The sequence below is a fragment of the Melampsora larici-populina genome, assembly GCF_000204055.1.
Source record: "Melampsora larici-populina 98AG31 unplaced genomic scaffold MELLAscaffold_4, whole genome shotgun sequence".
NCBI lineage: Eukaryota > Fungi > Basidiomycota > Pucciniomycetes > Pucciniales > Melampsoraceae > Melampsora > Melampsora laricis-populina.
In genome coordinates, this window is record NW_006768768.1 from 777,739 (window position 1) to 804,532 (window position 26,794).

The 26,794-nt window shown below is 39.4% G+C and overlaps 5 protein-coding genes across 5 annotated transcripts; 2 read left to right on the forward strand and 3 right to left on the reverse strand.

Moving 5' to 3' along the window:
• Positions 1-545: 545 nt before the first annotated feature.
• On the reverse strand, positions 546-2,347 carry MELLADRAFT_115323 (uncharacterized protein; the record flags this gene model as incomplete). The annotated part of the gene is made up of 12 exons (XM_007405773.1): positions 546-896; positions 960-1,053; positions 1,133-1,187; positions 1,259-1,345; positions 1,410-1,421; positions 1,505-1,610; positions 1,670-1,685; positions 1,767-1,802; positions 1,872-1,916; positions 1,990-2,085; positions 2,148-2,178; positions 2,249-2,347. The coding sequence occupies 12 exons, from the start codon at positions 2,345-2,347 to the stop codon at positions 869-871; spliced, it is 705 nt and encodes a 234-aa protein (XP_007405835.1).
• Positions 2,348-6,018: 3,671 nt separating this feature from the next.
• MELLADRAFT_115324 (uncharacterized protein) lies at positions 6,019-8,801 on the reverse strand (the record flags this gene model as incomplete). Its single annotated transcript, XM_007405772.1, has 8 exons — positions 6,019-6,396; positions 6,519-6,915; positions 7,027-7,498; positions 7,608-7,748; positions 7,830-7,930; positions 8,001-8,468; positions 8,546-8,601; positions 8,688-8,801. 8 exons carry the CDS (start codon positions 8,743-8,745, stop codon positions 6,218-6,220), a joined length of 1,872 nt encoding a protein of 623 aa, XP_007405834.1.
• Positions 8,802-10,860: 2,059 nt separating this feature from the next.
• Positions 10,861-12,518, forward strand: MELLADRAFT_92280 (uncharacterized protein; the record flags this gene model as incomplete). The annotated part of the gene is made up of 12 exons (XM_007405451.1): positions 10,861-10,906; positions 11,039-11,134; positions 11,215-11,345; positions 11,387-11,422; positions 11,509-11,524; positions 11,646-11,719; positions 11,807-11,818; positions 11,940-12,026; positions 12,103-12,148; positions 12,237-12,252; positions 12,327-12,404; positions 12,503-12,518. The coding sequence occupies 12 exons, from the start codon at positions 10,861-10,863 to the stop codon at positions 12,516-12,518; spliced, it is 654 nt and encodes a 217-aa protein (XP_007405513.1).
• A 1,056-nt stretch (positions 12,519-13,574) lies between these two features.
• Positions 13,575-15,218, reverse strand: MELLADRAFT_59860 (uncharacterized protein; the record flags this gene model as incomplete). Its single annotated transcript, XM_007405771.1, has 1 exon — positions 13,575-15,218. The coding sequence occupies one exon, from the start codon at positions 15,216-15,218 to the stop codon at positions 13,575-13,577; it is 1,644 nt and encodes a 547-aa protein (XP_007405833.1).
• Positions 15,219-19,748: 4,530 nt separating this feature from the next.
• Positions 19,749-20,965, forward strand: MELLADRAFT_33545 (uncharacterized protein; the record flags this gene model as incomplete). The annotated part of the gene is made up of 5 exons (XM_007405452.1): positions 19,749-19,912; positions 19,999-20,114; positions 20,208-20,314; positions 20,394-20,531; positions 20,630-20,965. 5 exons carry the CDS (start codon positions 19,749-19,751, stop codon positions 20,963-20,965), a joined length of 861 nt encoding a protein of 286 aa, XP_007405514.1.
• Between the last annotated feature and the right edge of the window lie 5,829 nt (positions 20,966-26,794).

The following is a 26,794-nucleotide window of genomic DNA, read 5'->3' on the forward strand; positions in this document are numbered from 1 at the left end:
CTCGCCGTTCGACCGCCGCGCCACTGACCATCTGGCGGCGGTGCCCCACCACCAAGCCTTTCTCGCCTTCGGATGGTATTCCATGACCGCCATCCGATGGTACGAATTACCCCGTGGTGTAGTATCAAGCGGAAAGTGACTTGATGGAAAGGCTTTGTGAGGTTAAATGATTCAACGTACGCTAGAAAAATGTTGAATCTGGCATGGATTCTGGATGATCACGGTGTAGTCATGGAGGACATTCATGCTAAGAGATTTCTCATTGATTATGGGTTTTTTAGAATCTTGGTTGCAATCTTACTCAAGATTCGATGAATGGCAATCAGATAGGTGGAAACTGCTATTGCGATTGATTCCGAAATAAAAGTTCCGCACCAAGGGCGGTCTTGGCAACTTGGCTATCAGCACAACTGCAGGGCTGCAAATTGTCCCCATTAGCTCAAGCAAAAGAGTCAAGTCTAGTCTGATGTTGATTTAAAATGAAATGGTGCATGTTCGTTTCACTCTACAAGTCGCAAGTCTTTCACAATACAATGATTCATCAAAAAAAAGTAAGATGCAATAATTTTTGTAATCCAGCAGAGCACGCCACTGGAAAAATCATCAGCTCAACAATTTCAGCTTTGATTACAATCAATCAATCTCTAGATCTTGGAGCTTGAGAAGAAAACAAAAAGAAGAAGACAAACAAAAAGATAAATATACAGAGTGTGGTAAGACAATCTTTACCCACAAACAACAAAGAAGATTGAAACCAGACATGCCATGCAACTGAAAACTAGGTAAAAATAAATCATCAACTTGCTACGTTGATCAGGTCGACAGCTAGCGTCTTTTCAAGAGTGCCGTCAAATGGAGAAAAGGCGATCTAATCTCTTCTTGTACGACGATCCCGGCTATTGAAAGAATCATAGGAATAAGTAACCATCACATTTTGTTTTACTTAGATTGGGACATACCTAAGATCGACAATAGGCAAAGTGAAGAAGCTAGTTTCAGCTGTCAACAAATTCGCCGCCGCAACATACCAAGCAATAAAGGCGGTGATTAAACCTATGCGTTCATGCAAGATTCAAAACACAGATGAGCATTATGTAGACGCCAAGTTGAAAAGTGACTTCCTTTGACTTACCAAGTACACCTCCGGCGTGGGTAATTTGAGTAGTTGCGGGATAAAATTTACCAACCTACAAAAAAGAGAGGTAAGATGGGGAACATCAATATCAATGATGAAACTCAAGGCAGCAATCATACTCACTGCTAATACTAGAAACGTGACGTCGAGAAAGAAGAACAGCGTGACGAGTGCTAGCGAAGACCGAAGGGAAGCAACGAGCATGATGAACTAAACCGCTCGAAGAAAAAAATCAGTACGGTGTCATGTGTTCAGCAAGAAAACTCAGACTGACGGTAAAGATAAACTGAAAAACAAAATTGAAAAGCAAACGTTAACAGATTAGTCGTCTTCAAACTCAGAGGGGAAAGAAGAGGGAAGAGAACAAACCCAAGTAAAAAGGTATAATCCCAAGGCATTCTCTAGTTGAGCTGTTCCTTCTGCACCCGTGTAAGCAGCTAGGATTCCAGATTGTGGCCAGAAGATGAGGCCAAAACTATGTGGATCGATCATCAGTTATGAGGATCCAATCAGAACGTGTCAAATGTTTCTGACCTGATCCAAAATCCACCTATAAGGACCAGCAACACGATTCAAGGCATGATCAGAGTTGTGCTTCCAAAGATACCATATGAGAAGGTGAGACACTTACCGTAAGAAGAGAAGGCAGTGGCCCCAAAAGTGTTACCTATAGAAATAATCGCAGGAGCTTAGAATTAATTGCGTACCGATAGAAAAGTGAGATAAGTGAAATTACCAGCAGCGAATTCCCACATGCCAGCCAATAACTGGACCAATCCACCTAAGAGAGAGAGAGACAAAAACCGAATCAGTCAAAACAAGAAGATAGATAGAAGACAGAGAGAGTAACAAACCATATCCCATTGCAAGACCAACGATCAAGTTGGGAGTGGTGATCCCTCTCGATTGCATATTGAAAAGGGATAAAAGAAAGGTAGTGGCCGCAAAGCCTGATCAAAGCAAAGAACGCATCAGAAAAAGTCAAGAAAAAGTTGTCGAAAGACCAACGAACCAGATAAGCCCAAAGGAGCCGGGTTGGCAAACTAAAGAGAACAAAAAGGGATTAGTAAACTTGTAAGAGAACAAAGACATATATAAAAGAAATGAATTTACCTTTCGATGATAGTAAGGAAAGGCCGGTTGAGAGTTCTCCATACCAGAAGTTGAGGTAGTCATGATTTGAGGATCTTTGCAATCTTCGTGGCTAGCCATTGATGTGTCTTTTTGATTTTGATTGATAGGTTTGGATTTTCAGAGTTGAAGAAAAGTGAGGCAGAAGGAAAGATACGAAAGATCTGGGTGAGTTCTTATGAAGATGAATCAGACAGATGGCGAAAATCGGTAAATGAAAATCGAGGATGACAATTTTAAAGTGTAGGCAACGATGGAGAAAGAACAACCAAAGGCAATATAAGGTAACCAAGTCAAGATATAGCTGGCTTATCAACGATTGATTTGTATGAAGATGAATCAGACAGATGATGAAGATCCGTAAATGAAAATCAAGGATGACGATTTTAAAGTGTAGACAACGATTGAGAAATAACCAAGAGTAATATGGGCCTCAAGGTAACGAAATGAAGAAGTATATGTATCCAGTTTATCAATGAATGATTTTGTGGAGAACAAGGAATCGATCCAATTGAACTCTATAGGAATGTGTGAAGCACCTGTGCTTTGAAGAGAAAAAAGATGATCTTGTGATATTTGAATTCAAGCAAAAGAGAAGTAAGGAAGTAAGGCGGTTTAGACTCAATTCAAGCTGAGGAAGAGATGTAAGCCCAGAGTGAGTGGGTCAAGAGAGATGAGCGTGAAATGTGAAGTTTGCATTTGAACAGATATGATATTCATATTGAAGTTTGAGACCGATGAACTCAATTTAAGCGGTCAAAGAGCGTTTTGCTTAGTATCAAAATACTCAATTTGTGAATGTTGGTAGCGAGATAAACCAAGAAGAAATGAGTAAGACAGAAAAAAGAAAGCAAAAGACCAAGAGACCAATTCAAATTTTACATGTATTCATCATCAACATATGTACTTCTCCTCAAGAAGATATCTTTAACTTGAGGATAATCATCACGCCAAGAAAATAGAATCGAGAAGACTTCAAAAAAAGTTATCTCCACTGACTTACAATTGGTAAAGTTGAGGTTTGATAAGATTTTAGAGATTGTGTTTAATGGAGGTAAGTTCTCTGATAAGATGATAATGGTAAATGAGAAGGTATAAAGTGAATAGTGTAATCGATTGAAAGACAGAGAAGATGAAGAATGATAAGAAAGTGAAGAACAAAAGGTAAAGAGAGCCAAAGATGACCTCCTTTTATATGATTTGAATGGTCATCATCCTCATTCATCATCATCATCATCATCCGGATCATAGACTCTAGTTACAGTTACAATTCCAAACTAGCAGCAGTTTGAGGAATTTTAATTCAGGTCAGGTTTCAAATCATTTTAATTCTAACTTGATTCCTGACTGTTTTTGACTCTTGACCTTTGATCGGAACCGACGAATGATCTATTTCAGGAACCAGACTCCAGAGTGGTGTTGAGATGTTACAATATGATGTCAAACAGGTCAAAGGTCAACACAACTCTGAGTCTGAGTCTGAGTCTAGATCAGTAACAAACAAATACAAACTCATAATCCCTTGATCGTAAGCCAGTCGTCATCAGATTATAGTCTAAAGATATATCTCATCACATTCACACTATGGGATTGTAAGCCATCTTGGCACACTATAACTAACTTCTACAAATATCCCCGCTCGAGCTCCGTCAGTTTTTTTAATTTACACACTGAGGATTTGTCTAATTGCAATATGTGATGTTGTATGGACTACGAAGTTTGTGATCAGTTTGTTATGAACTTGATGTTTGAATTCATATTCAAGCCTTCTCTTGTGCTATGTCTTGCTATGTGGTAAGTACAATGATAAATGCATATCTTTGATCGGATTGGCTTTTGTATGATTACCATAAAGAAAGAAAGGTGATTCAGAAATTATGTAAATTAAATCTATCAAATCCTATGGCATTCGCTTGGGATCATCAATGCAGCCACTTTTATTCAACTTCAATCACAGATCATTGAATTTGAATTCATCAAAAACCAAAACAATTCTTGAGGTTTCTTGCGCTTCACTTGATAAGATGATCTTTGATTTCATGCCGTTCATCAGCCAATGTCACTGCAGCACCGAGTCATCTGGTCAATCCTATATGGTCAAGTGAACCATAGACACAGCGAATTCTCACATGCCTCACTCCCGATGATTCCCTGTAAGATTGACTTTTATTCAAGTGATGATTCAATCATCAAAACTCATGGTGTCAATCAAGTTCAGTATCATTCAAAACATTCATTCATTTCTTCTCCTATGTTGTTCTTGAAAATTAGCATTCCAACAAACACTTTGTTAAGTTAAGTTTTCGACTGTGTTCTGCTTTTGATCATGCACTCATCTTATTGAATAAGTCTCGGTACGTAATTTTCCATGGAAATGTAAACTTCGAAGAAACAACAGAAAGATCCACAACGGACGTTCACCAATAAAGTTGTTTTGATACCACTCTAGATTGAAGGAAAGTTAAAATCTATCCAGCTGCTCTACTCGAAGCCAATCTTGTTGAAGTCAAAGGGGGTAAGATGGACATGAAGAAGTGGACAAAGAAAATGAAGAGAGAGAAAAAAGACCGCATGTATGGAGGAAGATGTTGATCCTGAAACGGATGTAGCTTATCATGAGCCCGCTGAGCAAATGGGAAATCCATACAAGTTTCCCATCTTTACAACTTGAATTTACCTTCAGCCTTTGACTTCAAAAAATCGATAACATTGCTTTGTCTTCAATACGAACCACTCCACAAAGTCATAAATCATCTTAACTGAGTTCATTTGACCAATTTCTCACTCTAGGTAAAAAAATTTATTGAAAAAGACTGAGCTTGTCATACGAAACATTTTTTCTATAAAGCTGGTGGTCAATTGGGTCTCATGTTCATTGACTGCTTCTTGAGCAATTTCTCGTTTAAATTTTTCTCATGAATATCTCAACTTGAGACTATGAGGATGACTATTCAAAAGCCTTTGACTACATCTGATAGCCCATTGGCATCATGGAAGATTTAAATTCATAAACGAATCCCCCACGTCCATCGTAATCCCCTTAACTGGGGTTTTGGTTATCGAATCTATGTATCATCCAGATGATCAAATCACTGGTCAAAGACTTATAATATGATAAACTCAGGTTGTCAAACAAAACGATCGGTTTTCTTTGTAAAACACAGCTTGTAGTTCTCAGCCAACAAAAAAAACTCTTCCTCAAATCTTACATTCGAATTCAGTTATCCTGAAGATTACCTCAGTAGAGGTCAAAAAAAAGTGAGTGAGTAGACAAAAACATGACCACCAAGGTGGTTGCGAAAGATTGGTAATATGGCATTTGTGCTTGATCCCCGGGTCTCCCTAGTAAAAGGCGAGGGGGACGTTCGAGTATGAGACCAAACACGCCATGACGTAATTCCCGTGTTTCAACGTACATATATCCCAAAAGGGTTAGTCGCGGGTTCGAATCTCTTCCGTTTCTCCCTCAATACTTTGGCTCAAAAAGATCACAATGATGAAGATTTGACAGTTTTGCATTGACATGAACCAAACAAGTTACAATCTTAAGACCTGATACATACATGAAGCACCTTCAGAAGTCAGAGTCATCGTCCATCATCGATATTTGTGTAACCTAAGCATGTGAACCCCTGGTAGTTGTTATCTACCCAAAGACGTTTGATTTGTTCAATACTGACCATATCTCAAGCATGTATGCGTGTCAAGCCAGCCTCGTGAAGTTATCAACTGGTGTGAACTACCAGGATTTTGGGCTCCTTCAATCACACTACAGGCGCATTAATTTCACTAAACCCTAAAGCTTAAACGATGCGAACAAAAATCAAAACAAGTTTGTCATAAACAATCAAGCTTTTTTTCTAAAACCTCTTTAAAAAAAAGCAGATGCCTAAATGCAAGAAGAGAAAAAACCCTTCAAGAAAAGTATAGATGTATTATTGTTTTTTTCGTTCAAAGGAAATGTAATAAATCAATTTCTAAAGTCGAACAAGGATAATCTAATTCAAAGTTTTTCAAAACATCAGGATGTAAAATTCCAAGTTGACCGATTTCAATGATTTCATGATTCGATGAACTTGAGATCGGTTTGAACATAATTTTAGCTGATCTACCTGGAAAGAATGTTGGATCTGTATGCAAACCAAAATGATGATGATGAGTTATTTTAGCAAGCTCCAGATAAGTCAATAGTCTAGGGTTCATGATGTTTTTCAAATGAAACGTCAAGGATTAAATGGAATAGCTAAATCACCTTCAGATTGTTCAATATAATATTCTCCTTTCTTACCAGTTTTCTTTTTACCAGATCCATCATCCCCACTCCAATTCACTTCAAGCATGGCCATGATCCGATCCAATAAGCCATGAATGACTTCAAACCCAGCTTTTTTACCTACAAAGGCAGCACCTAACCTTCTTACGTTTTTGGCCTTACGTTCTAATGTATCATCTTTCAAGACTATATCAGAGACTTCAAAGATCCTGATCGGTAATGCTTCTTTTCGATTCTCTTTGATCGTTTTTAATAATCCTGGTAATAATGAAGTTCGTACTACTTGAAATTCAATGGTAGCTGGGTTTGAAAGTACAACTGCTTTTGTTTTATCATCAGGTCTACGTAAGAAAGCAAAATTTTCATCGTGCGAACACTAATCATGAAACAAAAAAAGAAACAATCGAGATAAGTAAATTGATGTGATGACAATCATCTTCATCTTGTTCCTTTCAAGCTGTAATTAAGAAAACAAGGAATCACAAACCAAAGTGAGAGGTAAAACCTCAAGCCATCCAGCAAATGCGCATTCTTTTCGAACAAGGTCAGAAAGCTTATTAATCTCATACGGTTTTCCAACCGTATTCGTACTTGGAAAAGTTTGTTGAAGGTTATTGAAACCATAAGAAATGGCTACGTCTTCTACCAAATCACACTCGTGAAGAATATCAGGTCGGGTTGGAGGAACCTGAACGATGATTAAATCTGATAAAGGTGCATTAGAAATTTGTTCGGATGTGGAAGTGTTGATGGCTTTGGTGAGATCGGTTTTTGATACACATGATGAAGCATTGTGTCCCATTTTGGCTAGTAGTTTACATGAATCTTCAGGACTGAGTTTTAAGCCTGTGACAGAGTTAATATAGGATTGACGGATGGCAAAGGTCTGAGGGTCGATTTTTGGTGACTGATAGGATGATGCCAAGTCATGTTCGTAAACAACCTCTACTGGCTCAACTCTTTTATATTCATACGACGCAACATTATCACAAAAGGAGTGAGCCTCGGGTATATTCTCTTGTGAATAGTCAAGATCTTGAGTTCAGATGGAATAGAGCAAAGACCTACGTGAATGGATCAGAACAGTATTGAGAGAACATTGTGATGATGACATTGATCACAATATCAAGTTTAGTTTGATCGGTAGCTGTCACATCGATAAAGACATCCTGAGTGTCAAGAGTAATTTTGGTGCGATTAGAGTTGATTCTGTGGTCATCGTCAAGATGGGACATTGCATTAGGGTCTCGTGTCAAATGCTAGGATGGAAAGGAAAAAAAAATGTCTGACATGGGTGGCATCGAAAGGACAGTACGAGAGTTATCATATATGATCGGATACACGGGGTAGTCCCTGATGATATGCAGGTATTTTGAGAGATGTTTATCGGACTGGATGATACGAATCCATTTAACTCAGCTGAAAGAAGCCATCAAAATGACGAAAAAAAGAAAGTCTTACCTCATAAAGTGTCATCATCTCCGTAGCATCGTATTCCTTTTCTTTATTCAAAGGTGCGAACTTGATATCGGTAGGTGGAAGCGCTTCATAAGTGATCACTTTCTTAGAGTGGTCAATCTTTTGAAGGTCATGAGTTCCGATCGCAACTAATGTCCTCTTCCTACACAGATTACCATGTAGTTTATCTTGTAAATCGATAAAATCTTTATATCTTTGATCGTCGAATTTGATACCTCTCAGGATAGCCGAAGCGAAAAAAGGACGGATCTGACTGGTTTCCTTCCTAACGATAACCTTCCATTGATTCTCAGGTTTTGGTACCACTAACTTGAAACTTGGAGGAGGAGAGGTTCCGATATAAGTTCGAAGTGATAAGACAAGTCCTTGATGACAAAGTAGATCGTATCGATTGGCCGGCACTTCGATCTTTAACTTGTATGGTTTCTCATCGGGTGTAGTTAAAGATGTCTATAGATTTTGGTTTGGCGATCGTGAATGAGTGTGTGAATCAAATTGAAATAGTTCCCTCGATTCAATTCACTGACATCTTCGTCTAGTTCCAATCCATAGTCAAATAGCATATCATCAAATTCCTGATGAGCTACCAAAACAATTCAAGATGATGTTGATCTCGTCAGGACCATTCAAATTCTACATGAACAGCTAAAAGAATGATGATCAACTGACTGAATTTTTTTCCCAACTCATTCAAGAACCTATCTTTTTCCACGGCAATTGTTGGCATCTTGAAATTGAGTGAGTTTTAGAGTATCGTCTTTTTTGAATTTGAATTTGAATTTGCTAGGCTGATAATTTTCAATCGGTTCCACATGTGACATATCTCATCTCAGATTCCGGATACTGTCAACAGGTCGGGACGGGACCCGGACCGTTGATACAGGATCAGTTTTCTGGGAAGACCGGAGCAAGCGCAAGGTCGATTTGCAAATTGGATTTAGAAGCCAAAGAAAGCCGATATGTGCACTCATTCGCGTTCCCCTTCATTGATATAATATTCTTCAGCGCGTGTATCGAGCCAAAGAAAAAACACCCAAGGTTTTTGTGTAAGGCAGCTCTCGTTACCTATCAGCTACATAAATGATTGTTGCAGCGATTCTAAGAAATCAAGATCCCCCGCTTCATACATAATTCTGTTTGTCCGTAGTCCATCACCACTGATCGACGAGTTATTTGGTCTGTGTTTGTTTTTGAAATATCGGCGGATATCGATCGACGTGGACGGGTTGAATAGGGCTGAATTGTCGTCATACGCACTACGGTCGATAATCAAAGAAGACACCACCCCATTGATCTCAAAGCACACACATACAATATGTCTTGCAACGGAAGGACTACCGATGACTCGTTGGTCCATGTATGCATAGACGGACAAGGGTTCTAATCGGCATGATCAAAACTTAAGTGATCGATCACAGAAAGGACAATGTTGGACGGCTCTATATGCACCACAACTCGGAAGAGCTTCTCTATGTTCAAACATCTGAGACTGTGCATAGTCCGACCGTCCAAGGTGAGCAACACAGCTTAGTGTGGAGTGGATAGAAGTGGATGCAGCCGCGGTTCCGGGATACATACTAGTGGGCCGGCTTTTCATCAGCTCTCATGGTCTTGTTCCTCAAAATTCGTCAGAAATATGGACCAGACTCACTCAGGGTGCACAGTCTGCACTCTGCACGTGTACTCCTGACAAGACATGCGGGTTTATATGGTTTGTACTTTTTGTACTTTTAGATCTGTTGTCAATTCTACAAGCCAACTGGTGTTGTGAAGGAATAAATTCAAAGCATGCATCTCGATTACGTTCTCCAATACGGCCGGTATGAATCAATTAAGTGGAGGATGTGAATTGAGCTATACTCGATAGTATCTCCTACCAATCTACCTTGCTCTACTTAATCCCACTTGTCCGACACTGCCTTTTCAAGTCAAGAGCTCGCTTCAGATATTCCTGAATCCATGCCAATTTTGCTTTCTTCTCACACTCTCAGTCAAAAGCCATTCAATCAAATCGAAGTTTTCATGGGTGAGGGGATGCGCGCTTCGATGGTGTATCCATCTCCTATGATCGATGGCCCTAAACTCGGGATGCTGGTAGTGTGTGTGGGTGGCGCTTGTTCGGTGATTTAGTTTAACTGGCCTCTTGATTGTGAATCTGCTTTCCCACCTTTGAAGGCGGCGACATCGTGATAAATCTTTCTTGACTACACACAAACCTGTACCGTATTCTTAAATACACATTCGGTGATCTGCATATCTCTCTAGTTCTACGGCTTACCTACCCAGTCCCAGTGCGAGTGAATGAATTGATAACCCACTGGTCTCAGTTTCTTTGAGCTTTTCTTCAAGAATCCCCCAATTCCCTTTTTGCTTTCTCAAATGCTTGAAGTTGTAGCCAAGAGAACTCACTTCATTCGCTTCTCAACCGGCTCAAATCCACTATAATCATCTTCTATTTACCCATTAACCGAATCTTAAAAAGTTCTTTGTTTGATCTCCCTTTATCCTTAATCTTCCCTTTCTTGCCCTTCATTTATTACTCATTACATTTAATTTATGAACAAGATCCGAAGCCCCCCGACTTACAGAATACATACTCAAAGAAGAGCTACAAATACCAACATGTCCATCTCCTCGAGTACAACACCTTTTCATCGGAGTGATGATATTTCCATTCGAAAACTAAGTATCATGAGAAGTTCATCTAATCTAAAACAAGACTCCTTCGAAGCACTTTCGCAGCTTCAGACTTCAACCTTCTATCATCATCGCAGGGTTTGTTAAATATAATACCTCTTATCTCTACCAGATTTTCTCTGTTGAATTCGGATTTATTGACCCTATGATCGTCATCCAGTTCGCCAATCCTGCTCCGTTGGGTCTATCTGGTCGGTTTCTCCACAAAGCTACTCTTGATTTGATCAATACCTGATGATGATCTTCGTCAAATTCGAAATCAATCAATCTCACACATATTCTAATCTTTTTTTATCTTTTCTGCTTCATTCTCAATCTTTCAGCTTTTGCGGCTACGACGTTTTTGCTATCCTTATTTAACCTTCAAAGTCGCGGGATCACGACTCCCAACTTGATCGTCGGTATAGCTTTGAGCTATGGTCCGTCCGTTTTTCAGGAATTCATTCAAGGTTCTTCAGTTTGCATACTCATTTTGAAATACATTTTGCGCTCTCATTAGGTGGTCTAGTACAGTTGTTGGCTGGTATGTGGGAATTTGCGGCTGGTAAGTGTTGTCAAACGATCAGAAGTGTAGGCGCCAGTAACAGGGAGGCCCAGAAAGTGCTTGCAACGGCGACAAAATCATCTCAGGTTAACTGACTGATTTTTGGTTATCGTTTGGCTGTGGACAGGTAATACTTTTGGCGCCACTGCTTTCTCCTCATACGGTGAGTTATCTGTTCAAATAGATGTTCTTCTGTCTTATAACTTACGCGAGTATGACTCTTTTCATGACATTGCTCGTGGAATGTAGGCGGGTTTTGGATCAGGTATTACCTAAATCCCTCTTCAGGATTTCTAAATCATGACATACCTAGCACGAAAGGCCGACCTACTCATCTCTTTTCAATTGTGTCTTTAGCTTTGGTTTAATCTTCTGGCCGAGCTCAGGTATTCTTTCCTCATACACTGGACACGCCGCTGCTCAACTTGATCAGGCACTTGGTTTATATCTTATGACATGGGTTAGTATCTTTGATCTTAGATTAACATAAGTTGAAAGTCTAGAAGAAGCCATATTTCAATTATTGACGATTCAAACCTTTTCTCAGTTCATATTTACAGTCAGTCTCTGAGCTATTTACTGGCCACTTCTTCATTTGATCCAACTTCGCATCACTTTACGTCTTGTGAAAAGCAACGCGAGCTGACGGTTGCATATATCTGCGATGCAAATTTCGTTAGTTTATCTTACTCGTCGCCTCTCTGCGCTCCTCGGTAGCACTTGTGGCACTGTTTTTCTGCCTTGATGTTACTTTCCTTTTACTTGGTGTAAGTTCACTTTTATTGTATGTCAAACTAGCTAAAATTTATTGATATTGATATTATCTTTCTATAGTTGGGAAAGTTTTATCCTACCGTAACCATCTTCACCAAAATCGGTGCAATCTTTGGTGAGTCGTGATCTCGTTGTGCTCCACAAGGTAGACTTCAGCCTGATGAACGATATCTCATCTTATCTTTACGGGTATCATTCATAAGGACTCGTCACTTCTGGGTGAGTGTCATTTCCACTTAGATAGCTCATGGAGAATCCAGAACTGACTCGATGGATCAAATGTTGCTATGCAGTATCGGGTGGTATAGTGCAGCTGCCAGCTTACTCACATCGGAGACCAGCTACTTTTCTTTACCGATCATTGATTTGAGGTAAGAAATAGCTCTTGAATTTCAGTATGATGTATGAAACAAAACCTGACGCATCTTCTATCGCATCCCAAAACCTACGTGTCTTTCAGTCCATCTAGCCTCCAAAGGGACTAAAGCTCCGAACTTTCGATCGAATATACGAAGGTCTCGAATATGGACTTTTTTCATTCCCATGTTTATTTTTCATATATGTGGCTAAACTAGTCTTGCTTCTTTCTTACCCTATGAATTTGGACACCATCTTTATCATCTAGTTCTTTTTATTATCTTGTGCGGATCCTGGAATGGGATCCTTGTATGTACACAATTTTTATTGATTTTAGTATATACTTTCATTTTTTCACTTCTTTTTCTACGCGTGCGTGAAATATATATATAAGATACCAGTACAAGTGTAGGATGCATGGTGTCTGTTATTTGTGTTTTGTGATTTCAAAAAGTAATCAGCGGACATGTCGAATTGTTCAGAAATATCTCTACTACTGCACCAAGGGTTCATTGGACTTGATAACTAGATAGAGACTCTTGGCAAGTGGGGTCAAATTCAAAGTATTTCTTCTCACCAGTGGACATCTACCAGAAATCATGCAAGATTAAGAACCAGCTTCAGTTCAGAGAGTTGAGATAATTATTACCCACATCAAGATATCTTCTTTCAAACAATAAATAAACAAGTCATTTTTAAAAAAAACTACCAATCATGTAAACCTATCCCATTCACATCTCTTTCTTCTGATTCTGCTTTCCAAAGATAACCTATCCAAAACTTATTTAGAAAGAAAAACAAATTTAACAAAGAAACACATAAGACACACATTTACAAATTAGAAACATAAAACACAACACAACAAAAACACTAAACTCATCTTTTTTGGGGGGAATAGGAGAGATACAACTTAAGTAAAATTTATAACAGTCTACACACACACACATATTAAATATGAATCAACTCTTCATTTTTTCTTTGGAAATCAACATCTTTTAACATGGAAATACAATTGGTTTTTTCCCCTCATTAAAAGATTCTTTATTAAACATTTGATTTAAAATACCTTCAGGTCCATCTCTTCAAGAAAAAAAGCCTTCAAAAAAACACATCCTTCCTTCTTTTCACCCTTCACAAGAAACACAGACTTTCAATAATTAAGAGAAATCAAAACAAATCAAAACTTATTCACGTTCCCAATCAAGTCTTCTACGTAATCTACCACCTAATTCACCTAAAACGAAGAAATGTTGAGGTGTAGCAAAACTACTACGATCATTATTCCCACTTACATCTTTTGAAAGATAATCAGTTAAAGTATCTAATGCTTCTAAAGCTTTTTGTATAGACTGTTTTCTTTCTAAGCTTTCTGGACTGATCATTTCTTGTTTTGATGGTGGTGTTTCTTGATTGGTGATACTATTGGATCTATCTCTTTTATGCTGTGGTTGGTTATCAGAACTAGATAGTGTTGGTCCGCGTACTTTTTTGCGTCGTTTGAGTCGAGTTTGGTTCTTGGACTGTTTAATCGGTGTCAAATTCTGGGATGGATCAGGCTTGGTTGTTTCATCAAAATGGGTCGGCTCGACTGAAGTACAGGTCTTGGGAGCCAAAGGTTTAGTGAGCGTTGTAACTGAACGCTCGTCTTGTGCTTGTTCTACCGTTGATCCAGATACCTGTGAGATATTCAAGCCTGGTGCGATCTCGTCAAGAGGTACAGCAGTCGTTGAAGGACATGTAGCGTAGCTGCTAGGGATTTGTTGATGAATTAGGATCGTTGATGGTGCACTGAAAGATTTTTCATTCGTGCCTGAACGAGATCGTTTCTTGTGGGTATCGATGATGGGTAATGGTTCCTGAGTAGGGCTATAGGTTTGATTGATGTTACAGAAAAAGTTTGTTGAAGGACCAAGAGGAAGAGGTAAGACTTCTGTACTTGTTGAAGAATGTTTGGCATGAGGCGGTGAAGAAGACGGGCAACTGGGAGGTTCAAGTAATTCACAAGATGACATTGAGGTTTCAATTATATGAAGTTCGTTGAGACTGCTCTCATCGGTGCTTGATGAAAAGGACGTATCGGCTGATGGACAAGTTTGATGAGTTGAAGGTTCTTCGCGTGAGGACTTCAAGCGTTTTGATCTTGTAGTGTCACAGGGTTGATTGGGTTCCATGTAATGAGCTGGTATCGATGGTATCTGCTGAGGGTTTGTGACCTGCGGGCAGGCAATGGTCTTTTTGTTAGATGGGATAATTGGCTGTGGTTGTTGAATTTCGAACGGGTCGGGGATCATCATAGAGGTAGGATCACGCGGAAAATAATTCGGGACTTGATTCCAATAGTACTGCTGTGAATATGCGTGATCGTTCAATTGCGTCATATCGTGTGCTTGAGATATAGAAGGGGGTGAAAGTAATGGTACTCGTGGGTCGTATTGAACCATGCCGTCATAATGGATGCCAACTTGATTGGTGTTTGAGATAGGGGTCCTGAAATCGCGATCATTATCCATACGTCGGCGCATATGATCGAGAGAGAGTTGATGATTGTTAGATAGGTGATAATCTAATCCAGATGAAATTATCCTTTGTTCATCGTTATTATGATGATCAGGTCCATTTTGGTATTGTGAGTTCGAAATAGCTGAAGTATTATACATTGTAGGGCCAAGTGGAAACATAGGGGCAAAGAATGCCTCATCCATAGAGGTATCTGCTTCATGCATCTCGCGATTTGTTGGAGATTGGTAAATTTGAAATTGATCAGGATTCGTGATATTTTCATTTGTGCGGTTGGAATTTTGTTGATCATGTCTGATGGCTTGTTCCATGATGGAAAGATAATTTATCCTGTAGTTAAGAACCATCGACACGAGTTTTGTAAGTTTGAGTTTGTTCACAGCAATTTGATAAGAACTGAATACCTTTAATTGCTCAAGGAACAATGAAAACCAAGATCTTGGGACCGGTGAGGTGATAGGTCGATCTAGGTGGATAAGTTCAGGTATATCCCGGTCAGATGATCATCACAGGGTGTGAGTTCAGAATGCACTTCGATATTCTGCATGCTGAGCGGGGAAACGCGTTTGAAATGCAGGATTGTGAAATGAAACTCACTTTTTATACTTTTGTTCCCTGGTGAAAATGAAGAGGGAACCGCTGTGAATACTTTATTGAAATCTTCAAGTGAGGGTTTGATTTCTAGCTTGACGAGTTTTCCTGACCTGATATGGTGTTGCTATGCTGACAGTATTTGCTCCTCAGGACACGAATTTCGAACTGTATACAAGGGAAAAAGCTGAGAAACACGTAAAGATGATGAAGTTGGGTGGGATTCGGTGGTATGACTGTGTCGTTTTTCTGGCGTGATAAAAGAACTGGACGAGACTCAAAAGGCTAGAGGTTGAGACTAAGGGTTGAAAAGTCTGTGGTATCGAGAGGAAAGGAATCGTGTAAGATCTATACACCACACGAATAATTCATGATAGTTCTTTAGGTATTCGTGGGTAAGCTTTTTCTCATAAGTCTTGACAGAAATTCTATAGAACGCGGTGGAATTGTCTGCTGTTAAGAAAGATAATAATTTATCGACGTGATAGGTCGTGGACAGTAAGACAATTGTTGGAGTCTATATGATGATGGATCTAAGCTGGCATACAAATATTCAGCGAAAGCGCTTAGCGTTGACCGAATAGGGAGTCGTAAAAAGTGGGAATGAGTTTCTGTAGTCAAAATGTAGAAGGAAGAGACTATCATCAGTAGGGGTTCAGCTTTGAGATTTTGTTTCTGGTTGAGTATGCTGTCACACCTTGATGGATCGTGAAATAGGTGGCATAGAATTCAGTTTGATAAAGTGTGCTCATAAAACAAATAGACTGGAATGAATCGATATTCGTTGACTCGTGCTCCTGTACTCTAGAGCTTTGTCGTCACGTCGCGTTTCGTTACAAGCAGGGTAGAGATTTGACCGCAAGTTGAGAGTGCAAGATGAACTGTATAAGGGTATCAAGGTAAGAGGCTAATCAGCAAAGGTAATTGTGGTGGTCATTGATTCGAAAAGGGAGAATGAGAGAATGCTAAACATAATGAAGTGTGTATTGTACCTTCTCGTCTAACTTTCTTACCTGCTCGAGTCAAAGAGATTGGCAAGCGGGAGGGAAGAAAGCAAAACAGAGGAAATCTGATATGGGAGTCGAGTTTGGGAAGGATAGAATATATAAATTGATTGGGGTAGGAAATATGTAGAATTGGGATTGGGAAGGTTCGATTCTCAGACTTGAATTCTCAAATGTTGCTCTTCTCGAACGCGTCTAAGAGCTATCCAGAGGATTGTAGTTTGTATCTCAACTCGATCATTATCAACCAACCAACCAACCGGGTGAGTGGGTGGGTGAAGCTTCAACCAAACAAAACTGTCCGCATTACAGTCTGAGGGCAGATGGGCGGATGTGTGAGATGCGATTATGAGCCAAGCAAAGCTAGTTGTCAGCTTATGCTACCTGATTTCTTTAAACTCTGCATCTCAGCTTGGATCAGCTGGAGAATTTCTTTGCTTAGAGCTTTCTGACTGGAATTCCTCACATGGAATCTGAAGAAATACAGTCAGATATTCAAACATCATCGAACTTAACTTCACCCCAACTCTTCTTCTGACAAACAAATATCCCTGGCATCTGGTATGTTGTAGTAGTGCTCTGGCTCTAGCAGCAAGGGTGTGTCGAAGAAGCTGGACAGGATCTTCTTCAATCTGTCTTCCTTACAGGTCTCTAGAATACTTCCAGGGGGCTTGGGTTGTAGTGTACAATGCTATCGATCCTTTAGGAGAGTAGGATTATAACCGCCGACTGTGAGTTGTTTTTTAGGAGGATAACGGTAGGATGAAAGGATACCCGAGAAAGCACCATTGAGCAGATGGTATGATAGCGTAGGAGGTCATCAGCTGGAAACGGTGCATCGATTTATTTGGATTTTGAACAAGCAAAGCTTTTGAAACCACTCAAGTAACAATGGAAGCAATACGTTAAGTCGGTCGGCAATGGCATTAATCACACACAACCTCCCTAGAAACTCAAAAGGGGGAATGAAGCATGCACCCTTCGCTGATTAGCTCGGCACCCCTGCCAGTGGGATTTGATGCATACAAGTTCAACCTGTCAACTTGCTCCTCCTGATCTCAGTTCAATCTCGTCCAAATCGACTCATCCGCAACATGAAAGATACATTGATTCATCTCAAGTTGAAGTGAAAGGCTTTCTTGACCTGCGCAAGCAGCTTGTATGCGTTGACGGCTGCAGAGAGAAAGGTAAGAAACGAGGCGCATGAAGACTGAGGCGGAGACAGGGGAACTTTGATGATGACGATTAACCGACGGTCGGAATGGGGCAGATTCAAGTTTACAACATCTTCTAGGTCAATTCAAGAGAAACTATGTTGTATCGATCAAAAGATGTTAAATATATGTAAAAACAAACACATCATCATGATCAAGAACTTATGGTGTAACTCTCCTTGCACAAGTCAACCAAACTGTTACTGACCAAACATTCAATTTTAACCTCTTCATCGGGTGCTTCTCTTCTCGCTTCATGAAGCAGCATTGAACCTGAGCACATAGGAACAACCGAAGAAGTACATAAGTTAAACACCGGTGCTAAAGTTCATTGTTTGTTTTGGGGACAAATTTCACCAACTCACATCGTTCAACCAACGTCAGTTCTTCTCTTGCTAGGAGGTGTTTTGCTCGTTACTAACATAACCTCTTGGTAATCAAAATCATAGAGATTCGCCCGTTCTCGCCAGGTTGAATCCATGGGCTCTATATATAGGGAGTACCATTTTATTCACATTTTCTTCATGTACATTGTTGCGTTTTTCTGTCGAGCAAGCTACTGGGATCAAGGTCTGCCTGGCCTGCTCTGACTTTCTGAACAAAAATTGAATTCTTGGGTCAGACCTGCAGCTTTGATAGTTCATCTAAAAAATAGCAAGGCCATTCCTGGTAATCGATCAATGAATCCAGCTGGAAAAGCCATAAACATCATTTTATGAATCTGGAAGCTCAAAGACGGCTACAATGAAATAACAGAGGTTATATTACTCGCATGTACCAAGCTTGAGGTGAAAACTTTCATCTTCTGCTTTCCTCTGAGTCTTATCAAATAGCTTTGAACTCAGCTATTTCAACTTCTCATCATTCAACATTATCAAATCGAGATGACTCCATCCAAAGAGAATATTATCTCATTTTAATGGTACATATCATACAATGTTTTAGCAAATCAATCACTCGTGTTTTCTTTCTCTTATCAAATAGATTTGTCATCATTTCATTCCTCTTTGTTTCTTTTGCTTTCTGTTATGTAGTTTGTAAAGACAAGTGGAATCCAAGGAATCGAGTCGATATTCTGTAGTACCTGAAGTAATATATAAAGGATGAAATAGTCACCAGAGATTTGGAGGAAGTGCTCAGAGCTTAAGTTTTTTCTGCTGGCTAGTGAGATCAGATTTCTTCTGCTTTCATATAATACTATTTTTCGTGACCATATTATAAAAGAAGGCGCGTGTTCTTCGGCGAGATTGAGTGATTGCAGTCATACTTGGTCAACTTACCAGCAATCTTCGTTTGCAGATGAACATAATCCTTCATTGTCAGTCTGGATCTTTGTCACTGCTCTCAGCTTCATTGAATGGCAGGTCTTCAGTATGTGGAATGAGTTTCCAATTTTTCAATTGTCGCGAGTGATGTGACAAATAGGTGAGGGGGAACTGCAGGCATCTGCTCTTTGCTAGCTTTGGCCTCAGCTTCCCTTTTCCTGTGTACGGGGTTAATTTTCTGGACTTTGGGAAGCGCAATCGCCAATGAAGGCGCTATCTAATCGTAGGTATGATGGTATCCATCCCTCGGGCCACATCCTCACCTAACTTATGATAACGGTGAGCTTTTGAACACAATGTGCTTGCTTTCTTGACTTACAAGCAATTTTTCACTAGCCTGCAATATTTGCTTTATAGTGCCGTTGATGTAGCTTTATTGGGAGTTTATTAAGTGAAATTTAATATATATATAGGCGCTACTTGAGGTCTTGAAGGGATGCAAGAGGAGCGTAGCAAGTTATAAAAAAGTCAGAGTCCAGACTGCCATCGTGAAGGAGGATTTCCATGCTTGAACAGTTTACGGCATGTTAGGTGTTAGGGTATTGTACAAAGTCCAAAACCTCCTTAAGATTCATGGTTTTGTCGCCTTCGTCTTCTCCCACTTTCGAAAAATTTCCACATCTCTGGAACTTTACAATCTCAAAACATCATTTGGAAAGCAGTCACCTTGATTCCCCAACAAACTTAGGCAAACTAAGGCTTTCAAAATGGTCCGAGAGGTCGAGGCTTCAATTCCAGAGCGTGAATTTTTATTGGATGCGCTTCGAGAGGGCCTTCGCTTGGACGGAAGGGCTACGTTTGAACAACGTCCCATCTCTCTATTGATATCAGAGGATGGGGATTCTGTGGAATGTTCTCTGGGTCGGACTAGGTGGGTGAGTCTTCTTTATCCTCTTCTTATGTAGGTTGATTGATGTACTCTCTTGTTGACCTCATGCTTGCCGTCGTTCTCCACAGAGTCTCTGCTCATGTATCAGCTACCATAACAAGGCCGAGACCAGATAGACCTTTCGAAGGCCTTCTTCAAGTTTCTGCAGAAATCAATCCTCTAGCTAGCTTCGTTTACGAGATCGGTAGGTGGGTCAATTACGTCTCACCCTTCCAAAATATCACCTTTCGGAATATCTGCTCCATTAATTTGACGACATATGCGCTCGGAAATATAGGTCGCGCGTCAGAAGACGAAGTTCACCTCTCTCGCTTACTGGACAAAACATTGGTCCGAAGTGGCGTGATTGATCGAGAAGCTCTGTGTATTCTCGCGGGTCAGAAGGTGGGTTGACCGGTGTCTGATGCAAAAGGTGTACCGCCAAGACGACTGATCCACAACTGTTTGTTTATCGCTCGTGAAGGTATGGTGTATCAGAGTTGACCTTCATTTTCTAAATGACGAGGGCAATATGCTAGATTGTGCATCGGTCGCAGCTATTGCTGCTCTTCAGAATTTTCGACGGCCAGATATCACATTGGTCGGCGAAGAAATCACAGTGGTCAGTATTCACTTTGGTTCATTAGTCGTGAAGCTCATCCTGACGTGTTCTTACGGCTGATTCTTTCGGCATTGACATCATCTGTTTGAATTCCGCAGCACTCCTTCGATGAGCGTCTACCTATCCCATTGACACTGCATCATCTACCCATATGTCTCACCTTCGCATTCTTCGAGCTACCAGCCTCATATATACTGCTCGACCCTTCTCGGCTCGAACAACAACTCTCGACCGGGACTATGACCTTAACTCTGAATGCTCAGCGGGAAATTTGTGTGATCAATAAGTCTGGCGGAATGCCATCTGACGTTGAGGAGATCATGAGAGTGGTCCGGATAGGTAGTCGTAGGGTACAAGAAGTGGATGCACTGATCAAGGAACAAATCTCTAAAAAGCATCCTGCCCTTGGCTTAGCTGCTGTACAAGATCGGTAAGAGACTTGACGTTATCGATGAAGAATGTCATGTAAAACGGAAGTCGAACTGTACAAGATACATTGCATCTGTTCCAAACCTGTTTTGAAGTCAAATCAAGTTGACAGACCCCACCTAGAGGATCCCCCAACCAAAATATACTAATTGCTTCTCGTTGCAAACTGTGTGTGCTATACCACGAATGACTTCAGCATTCTACTACAAACTTGTGCACTGTTGTGAAGCTTGAATGTATCCTCCTCAACACCCCTCTAGCCAAGATAAAATGACAAACCATCAGCATTCAAAAGGTAACCGGAAGGCATTCCAAGACATCCATGTCAAGAAAAGAAGAAAGATTACAGCTCATGTACCAGTTCACTCAAAAATAGGATCCTTGTGAAGCTGTCAATTGTGACCCCCATATTCATCTCTTATTACTATAAAGTAAAACAAAGTCAATGCAGATCTGTTTTATGTACAGGTTTGCTGCATATAATCACTTCATCCAAAAAATGTCAATGTCAAATTGAAACCAAGACTCTGGACAAGAGACCAACTGGAAGTACCTCAGAACCATTGATTGCATTGTCCAGAGAAATCTCAGCAATAATGTACATGTTTGTGAACAAGTGTTTCAAAAAAATTGGATAAGTCTGAGTTGAATGAAACAGGCTTATAAACACAAAACAAGTGAATGTAGAGATGAGAGCCAAGGCTGAAATTTACAGGTTGCTGAGCAAGGGATGTTTAAAGAGTTAACATGAAGGAGAATGATTGTTTGCCTCATGCTCTCACTTAGCAGTGGCATTGTGTGAGTTGTAGTCTTTGAAATACTTGTATCACCGGATAGTGGATGAGCCAATGACCATTCACTGCCAGCTTTAAAGAGATTCCCGGGTGGGAATATGACTCCTGGGAACCAAATTCCCCATTTGTTACGGCTAAATATCTTCATAAGTATCTCCTATGTAGCCATTGTGATATATGTAGTCAATTTTTTTGGGGGTTTGTTGCAATTGTAATGAAGTTACAGAACGTATTACATGTGAATTTCTCAACCGGATGAGCAGGTAGCTGAGTGGAGCTATATGTAGATGATAGCTAAGTATTCACTCAGAGATTTGCACATATGTAACATATGCTTTATTGCTCAGATGGCCACTGCTGGTGGCTTCATGACCCATTCTACTCTCAAAATTGTTCCCAGCCCAGTGCTGATTCCCATCAAGGAACCTCTTTAATGCTGACAGTGATTGGACATTAGGTGAAGAGTGTGGCATCTTGACAGCATCAAAAGTGTTTTGATGCAATGGCAATTTCCAAAGGCAAAGAGTACCAAGGTAGTATTGAAAACTTGTAATGATTGTATAAGAGGAGGCAAATTCTAGATTTTGCCCTGAAATGACAGAGAAAAGATATAACTAAGAGGCAAAGACTTTTTCCAGAATTTCTTCTACCCGCTCCTGAGAATCTTATATTGAAATCAATCAGATTTTATCTTCTTACAGTCAATTTTACAAAGCTTGGAAACTTTTGCCCGCCAAACTTGGGCAAATTGGCACAGAATTCTTTCCAAGCTTTGTGAAATTGACTGTAGATATGGAATATTCTTCAGTATTGCTCAATTGAATTTGAAACATGGAAGGTTTTCTGAAATCCCTCCAAAGTGTAATCCTTATCATCAGAGAATCTGCCCACCAGGACCTATCAAAGCTGCTTCCCATTCTACCTGTAGTTAATCACTGCTGCAGGTAATCATTTCAGACTTTGTCTGTATGTGGAATATTTCTGAACTTGGCCTCTTTGTATAATGAACCGTCAAGTCTGAGTGGTTTTTTTAAGAGTGTTTGCTCTTGGCATTGCTTCCATATTAATGATCCCAAATTCCCTACAGTGTGTGCTCTCCAACAAACCATGCCTCAAGGTCTCAACATTTGCCTCTCTACCTTGAATGTGCAGTGTTGCAATTGAGTTATAATCAGCATGCTCATAAGTAGGATGAGAAACTTCACAGCTAATATCATGATCAAGAAGAGTGCATACAATTTGAAAGGGGAGATGCCCAAAAATATGCTTGATGAAATGTGAAAACAGAATTGAGATATGGAAGATATAAGAACATGAACCAGACTTACATGAGTTCTGTTCCCTAATCTCCCTTATCAAACATGCCTTGGGATAGCACATCATATCAGGTCCTACACACTTTTCAACTTGGCCCTCAAACTTTGGTAATTGCATCTTTTGCTGTGCTTTTAAGCTTTCTTGAATCCACAATGCTGTTCCAATCTCCAATTCAAGCTTGCTTCCAGATATTATTTCCTCCTTTTGTTATACATTTTATTTTCCGGTTTGATGTGCCAGATTTTTCAAATGCAAAATATCATTCAGATTTTTTCTGAAAATGTCTAAAAACACAATCTGATAGTGAAGTCTACAACATGAGAAAACAATAAACAATCTCCTACTATTAGGAAGATGTGTGCTGAACTATTATGAGGTTTAGCAGATATGATAATGATTTAATGATCTCTGGTAGGATCTTACATTATTACTATTCACTCTTATTCCAGCTATCAGTGAATAACTTAAATTCTACGTAACCAAGAGGATTTCTTGTCAGGAATTATTGGTAAGCATATTGACTAGAGTATCTTACCCAACTATTGATAGACACCCTGCCAAAACCTTAGGTGCATTCCAAGCTCTGAAGCCACCTTGGTGGTCTCCCCTGTTTTGCTCCCTTCTGTTCCTTCCGGATTCATTTGTTCTTCAATATTACTTTTCTGCATTGATTGACTTGTTGTTGTTGATCAGTCCAAACCTGGAAGGCCCTAATGCTTTCAAATGCTCATGATTCTATCATCATTGATTGTAGGCTCTTGTGACACACACTGCGAAGATAATGTATTTCTCCAAGGTGAAAAATGATTAGATACAATGCACAAAATGATTAATAATGCAGAATTTATGCAGAATCAATGCAGAATCAATGCAGACTGAATGCATTTTTAATCATCTTGTACATTAAATGTAATCATTTTTCACCTCAGAGAAATACATTATCTTTGCAGTGACAATTATGAAGCCAAAATCATGCCTTATCTACACATTTGCCTGACAACTCAAAGACTATAAGAAGGCTATCAAGAGGCCCTTTCTGTCAGTCACTAATTCAATTCAATCATCATTCTTCATTTATTATATGTTCATTTGTTTTCTTCTCCTACTGCCTTAAAATTCTTGTCTAGTGATTTGTGCCTTTCTGGAGTACTTTCATTGTGACCTCATACAATGATTACTATAAGTGGGCTTCCTCCTCTAAGAGCAAGATTAAAATATTGAAGCTAGAACCCTCAATAGGGCCGCTCAAGAAGAGAACCGTTAGCCACGTGGTCGCTGAGTTGCAATCAGTCTTTTTAGGGTTGCTCAATCCTTAAAAAGCTTGATTGCAAAGTGACAAATGCTCTAAACTTAAGTTTTACAGCTTTGTAAATTCAGGAACAATGTCCCAACCGTTTTTTTTCAGCCTTGTTTTCATTCACGTCTTCTTGTGTTTTTGTGCAGACTTTTTGTTAATGAAAGAGGAAGACCTTGGAAAAAAAAACAAGAAAAAAAGGTCCTTTCCTGACCAAAAATTGTTAGAATCCAGGAACAAAAAAGACAAAGAATGGAAGTAATTTTTTTTTGGCTCAATTGTCCCTGTCTTTTGAAAATTCAGGGACAGGATTTAAAAATTTTAAGGCCAATTATGAGATCACAAAACCGTGAACCACCTCTAAAGGTGGTTCACAACCTTAAAATTTTACTTAAAATTTATGGAGCCCAAACAAAATGTAAATTATAAAAAAGGGCTGCAAAAGCCCTTCTTGAACCACCCTAATGTCTCAGGACCTATAGATGTTTATGAAGTTTTTAGTCTCTAACCTGTAGATTTTTTAACTCTGGTCTTGTCTTGTGATGTGCGCTCAATAATCACAGTCTTAACATAATGTTGAATAGTATAACAATCCACTGACAGCAATTGCTTGGTTGCTTTGCAGATACAAGCAAAGAAGATTGTTGTTTAGACATCATCCTTCAACCATAGTAAACATTACCTGTGGTGAGGATAATCTCCTCAAACTATGAGTAATTGGATTTTAAATATAGAAAACATAATTATCTTCAACAACACTTTAAAAACAAAAGAACAACACTTGCAAGTTCAGAAAATCAAATAGAGCAGATGAGATTTACAAATCATGTTGTCCATTTTTGTTATTAAAATTTCCTATTGTTTGTACACAGTCACTTTTGTTCAGTTTGTTAACAAGTAGCTGAAGTTCTTGATGGAGATTGTGAAACATTTTTAAAATTCACTATGGTAGTGCAGGGAAGGCCAACTTTTGGAACATATGCACAAAAGGGATAATAGATGGCTTTACTGGTGTTGGTACACAGTCCTTTGACATTTGGGCCAATTGTCAATAGGATGTCTATATTGAAATTAGTTAAAAGATAATGGGGACAAAAACAACTGATGAACTGGTTTCAATATCATCTCAAGTTTGCCAGAGAAAGGTTTTAGGTATATTGCATGGGCATTGTTGGGTCTTGTTCATCTTGTGTAATAAGGGCAAAAGCAATGGTGACCAACACTTTGGCTTACTGAAACTTAAGCAATGGATATTGGGACTTAATGGATAACAGTAGTAACTTGGTTGTAGAATGAAGAGATTGGGTGTGTCAAGCTGCTTTACTGCTAAAGGAGCACCACTGATGGAACCAAAATTCTTGTATCCGCATCAAATGTGGAGTTAGATATGTGATGCTTTCTCTAAATAAAAACTACTATCACAAGGTGTGGACCTACATGCACTTTGGTCCATTGCTAGGGAGATATGTTTTTGAAGAAGGCCCTTGGGAAAAGTAATGGCTGGGTCCCAAATACTTTATAAATTTGGGATAAAGAAAGGGTGGGGCAAAGTGCAAACACAATATCCATCTGCAGTTTAATCATTATTATGAGGATAGTTTGAAGGTAAACTAGATACAAAATCACCTGGATATGTGATGGAATATCAATGTGCTTTATCCATTGAATGAGACAACTGATCAAAAGCTTGCTGTACAAGCAGTTGACCTTTATTGAACCAAGATCATAAATGACTCAAATATGCTTAAGGGCTACCATGCTATGAATTACATGGAACACATTTGAAAGAGGAATCACATGTCACAATTGAGCTTCTAGATATAACTTGTATTATGTCACATTGTACTAGAGTCCTCATCTGACAATCAATCCAAAAACCTGATTGCTTGGTACCTTTCCCTTAATTCCATCAATGTGACACAGTGAGACAGGACCATAACATACCAATGATTGAAACCAATTGGTCAACAAAATTTTCTGTTGCCTATTTCACTTGTTCAGACATCAACAAGCAACTTCATGAAGTTTTGCCTTTTAACTGCCTTCAATAACTTGCTTTTCCTTCCATGAATAACTTTCACTCTTGGTTTACTGAAATGGAATAACATGATTTCAAGTGGGCCATATAGGTGGTACTATAAATGGGAGCAGCCACCATTAAACAGAGAAGGGACTCAAGGGAAGCCCAGTACTATGTGAAAATATTCTCCAATAGGTGTGTTTAAAGTTTAAGACATTACTTTGCAGGATTCACAGGGGCAAAAATTGATGCTCACAACTATGTGAGCGTTGAAATTTTCCTGTTTTGTTCCCATTTGTTTCCCATTTGTTTCCAATTTGTTTCCCATTTGTTTCCCATTTGTTTCCCATTTGTTTCCCATTTGTTTCCCATTTGTTTTCCTTTTCTTTCTGTTTGTCAGCTGATTACG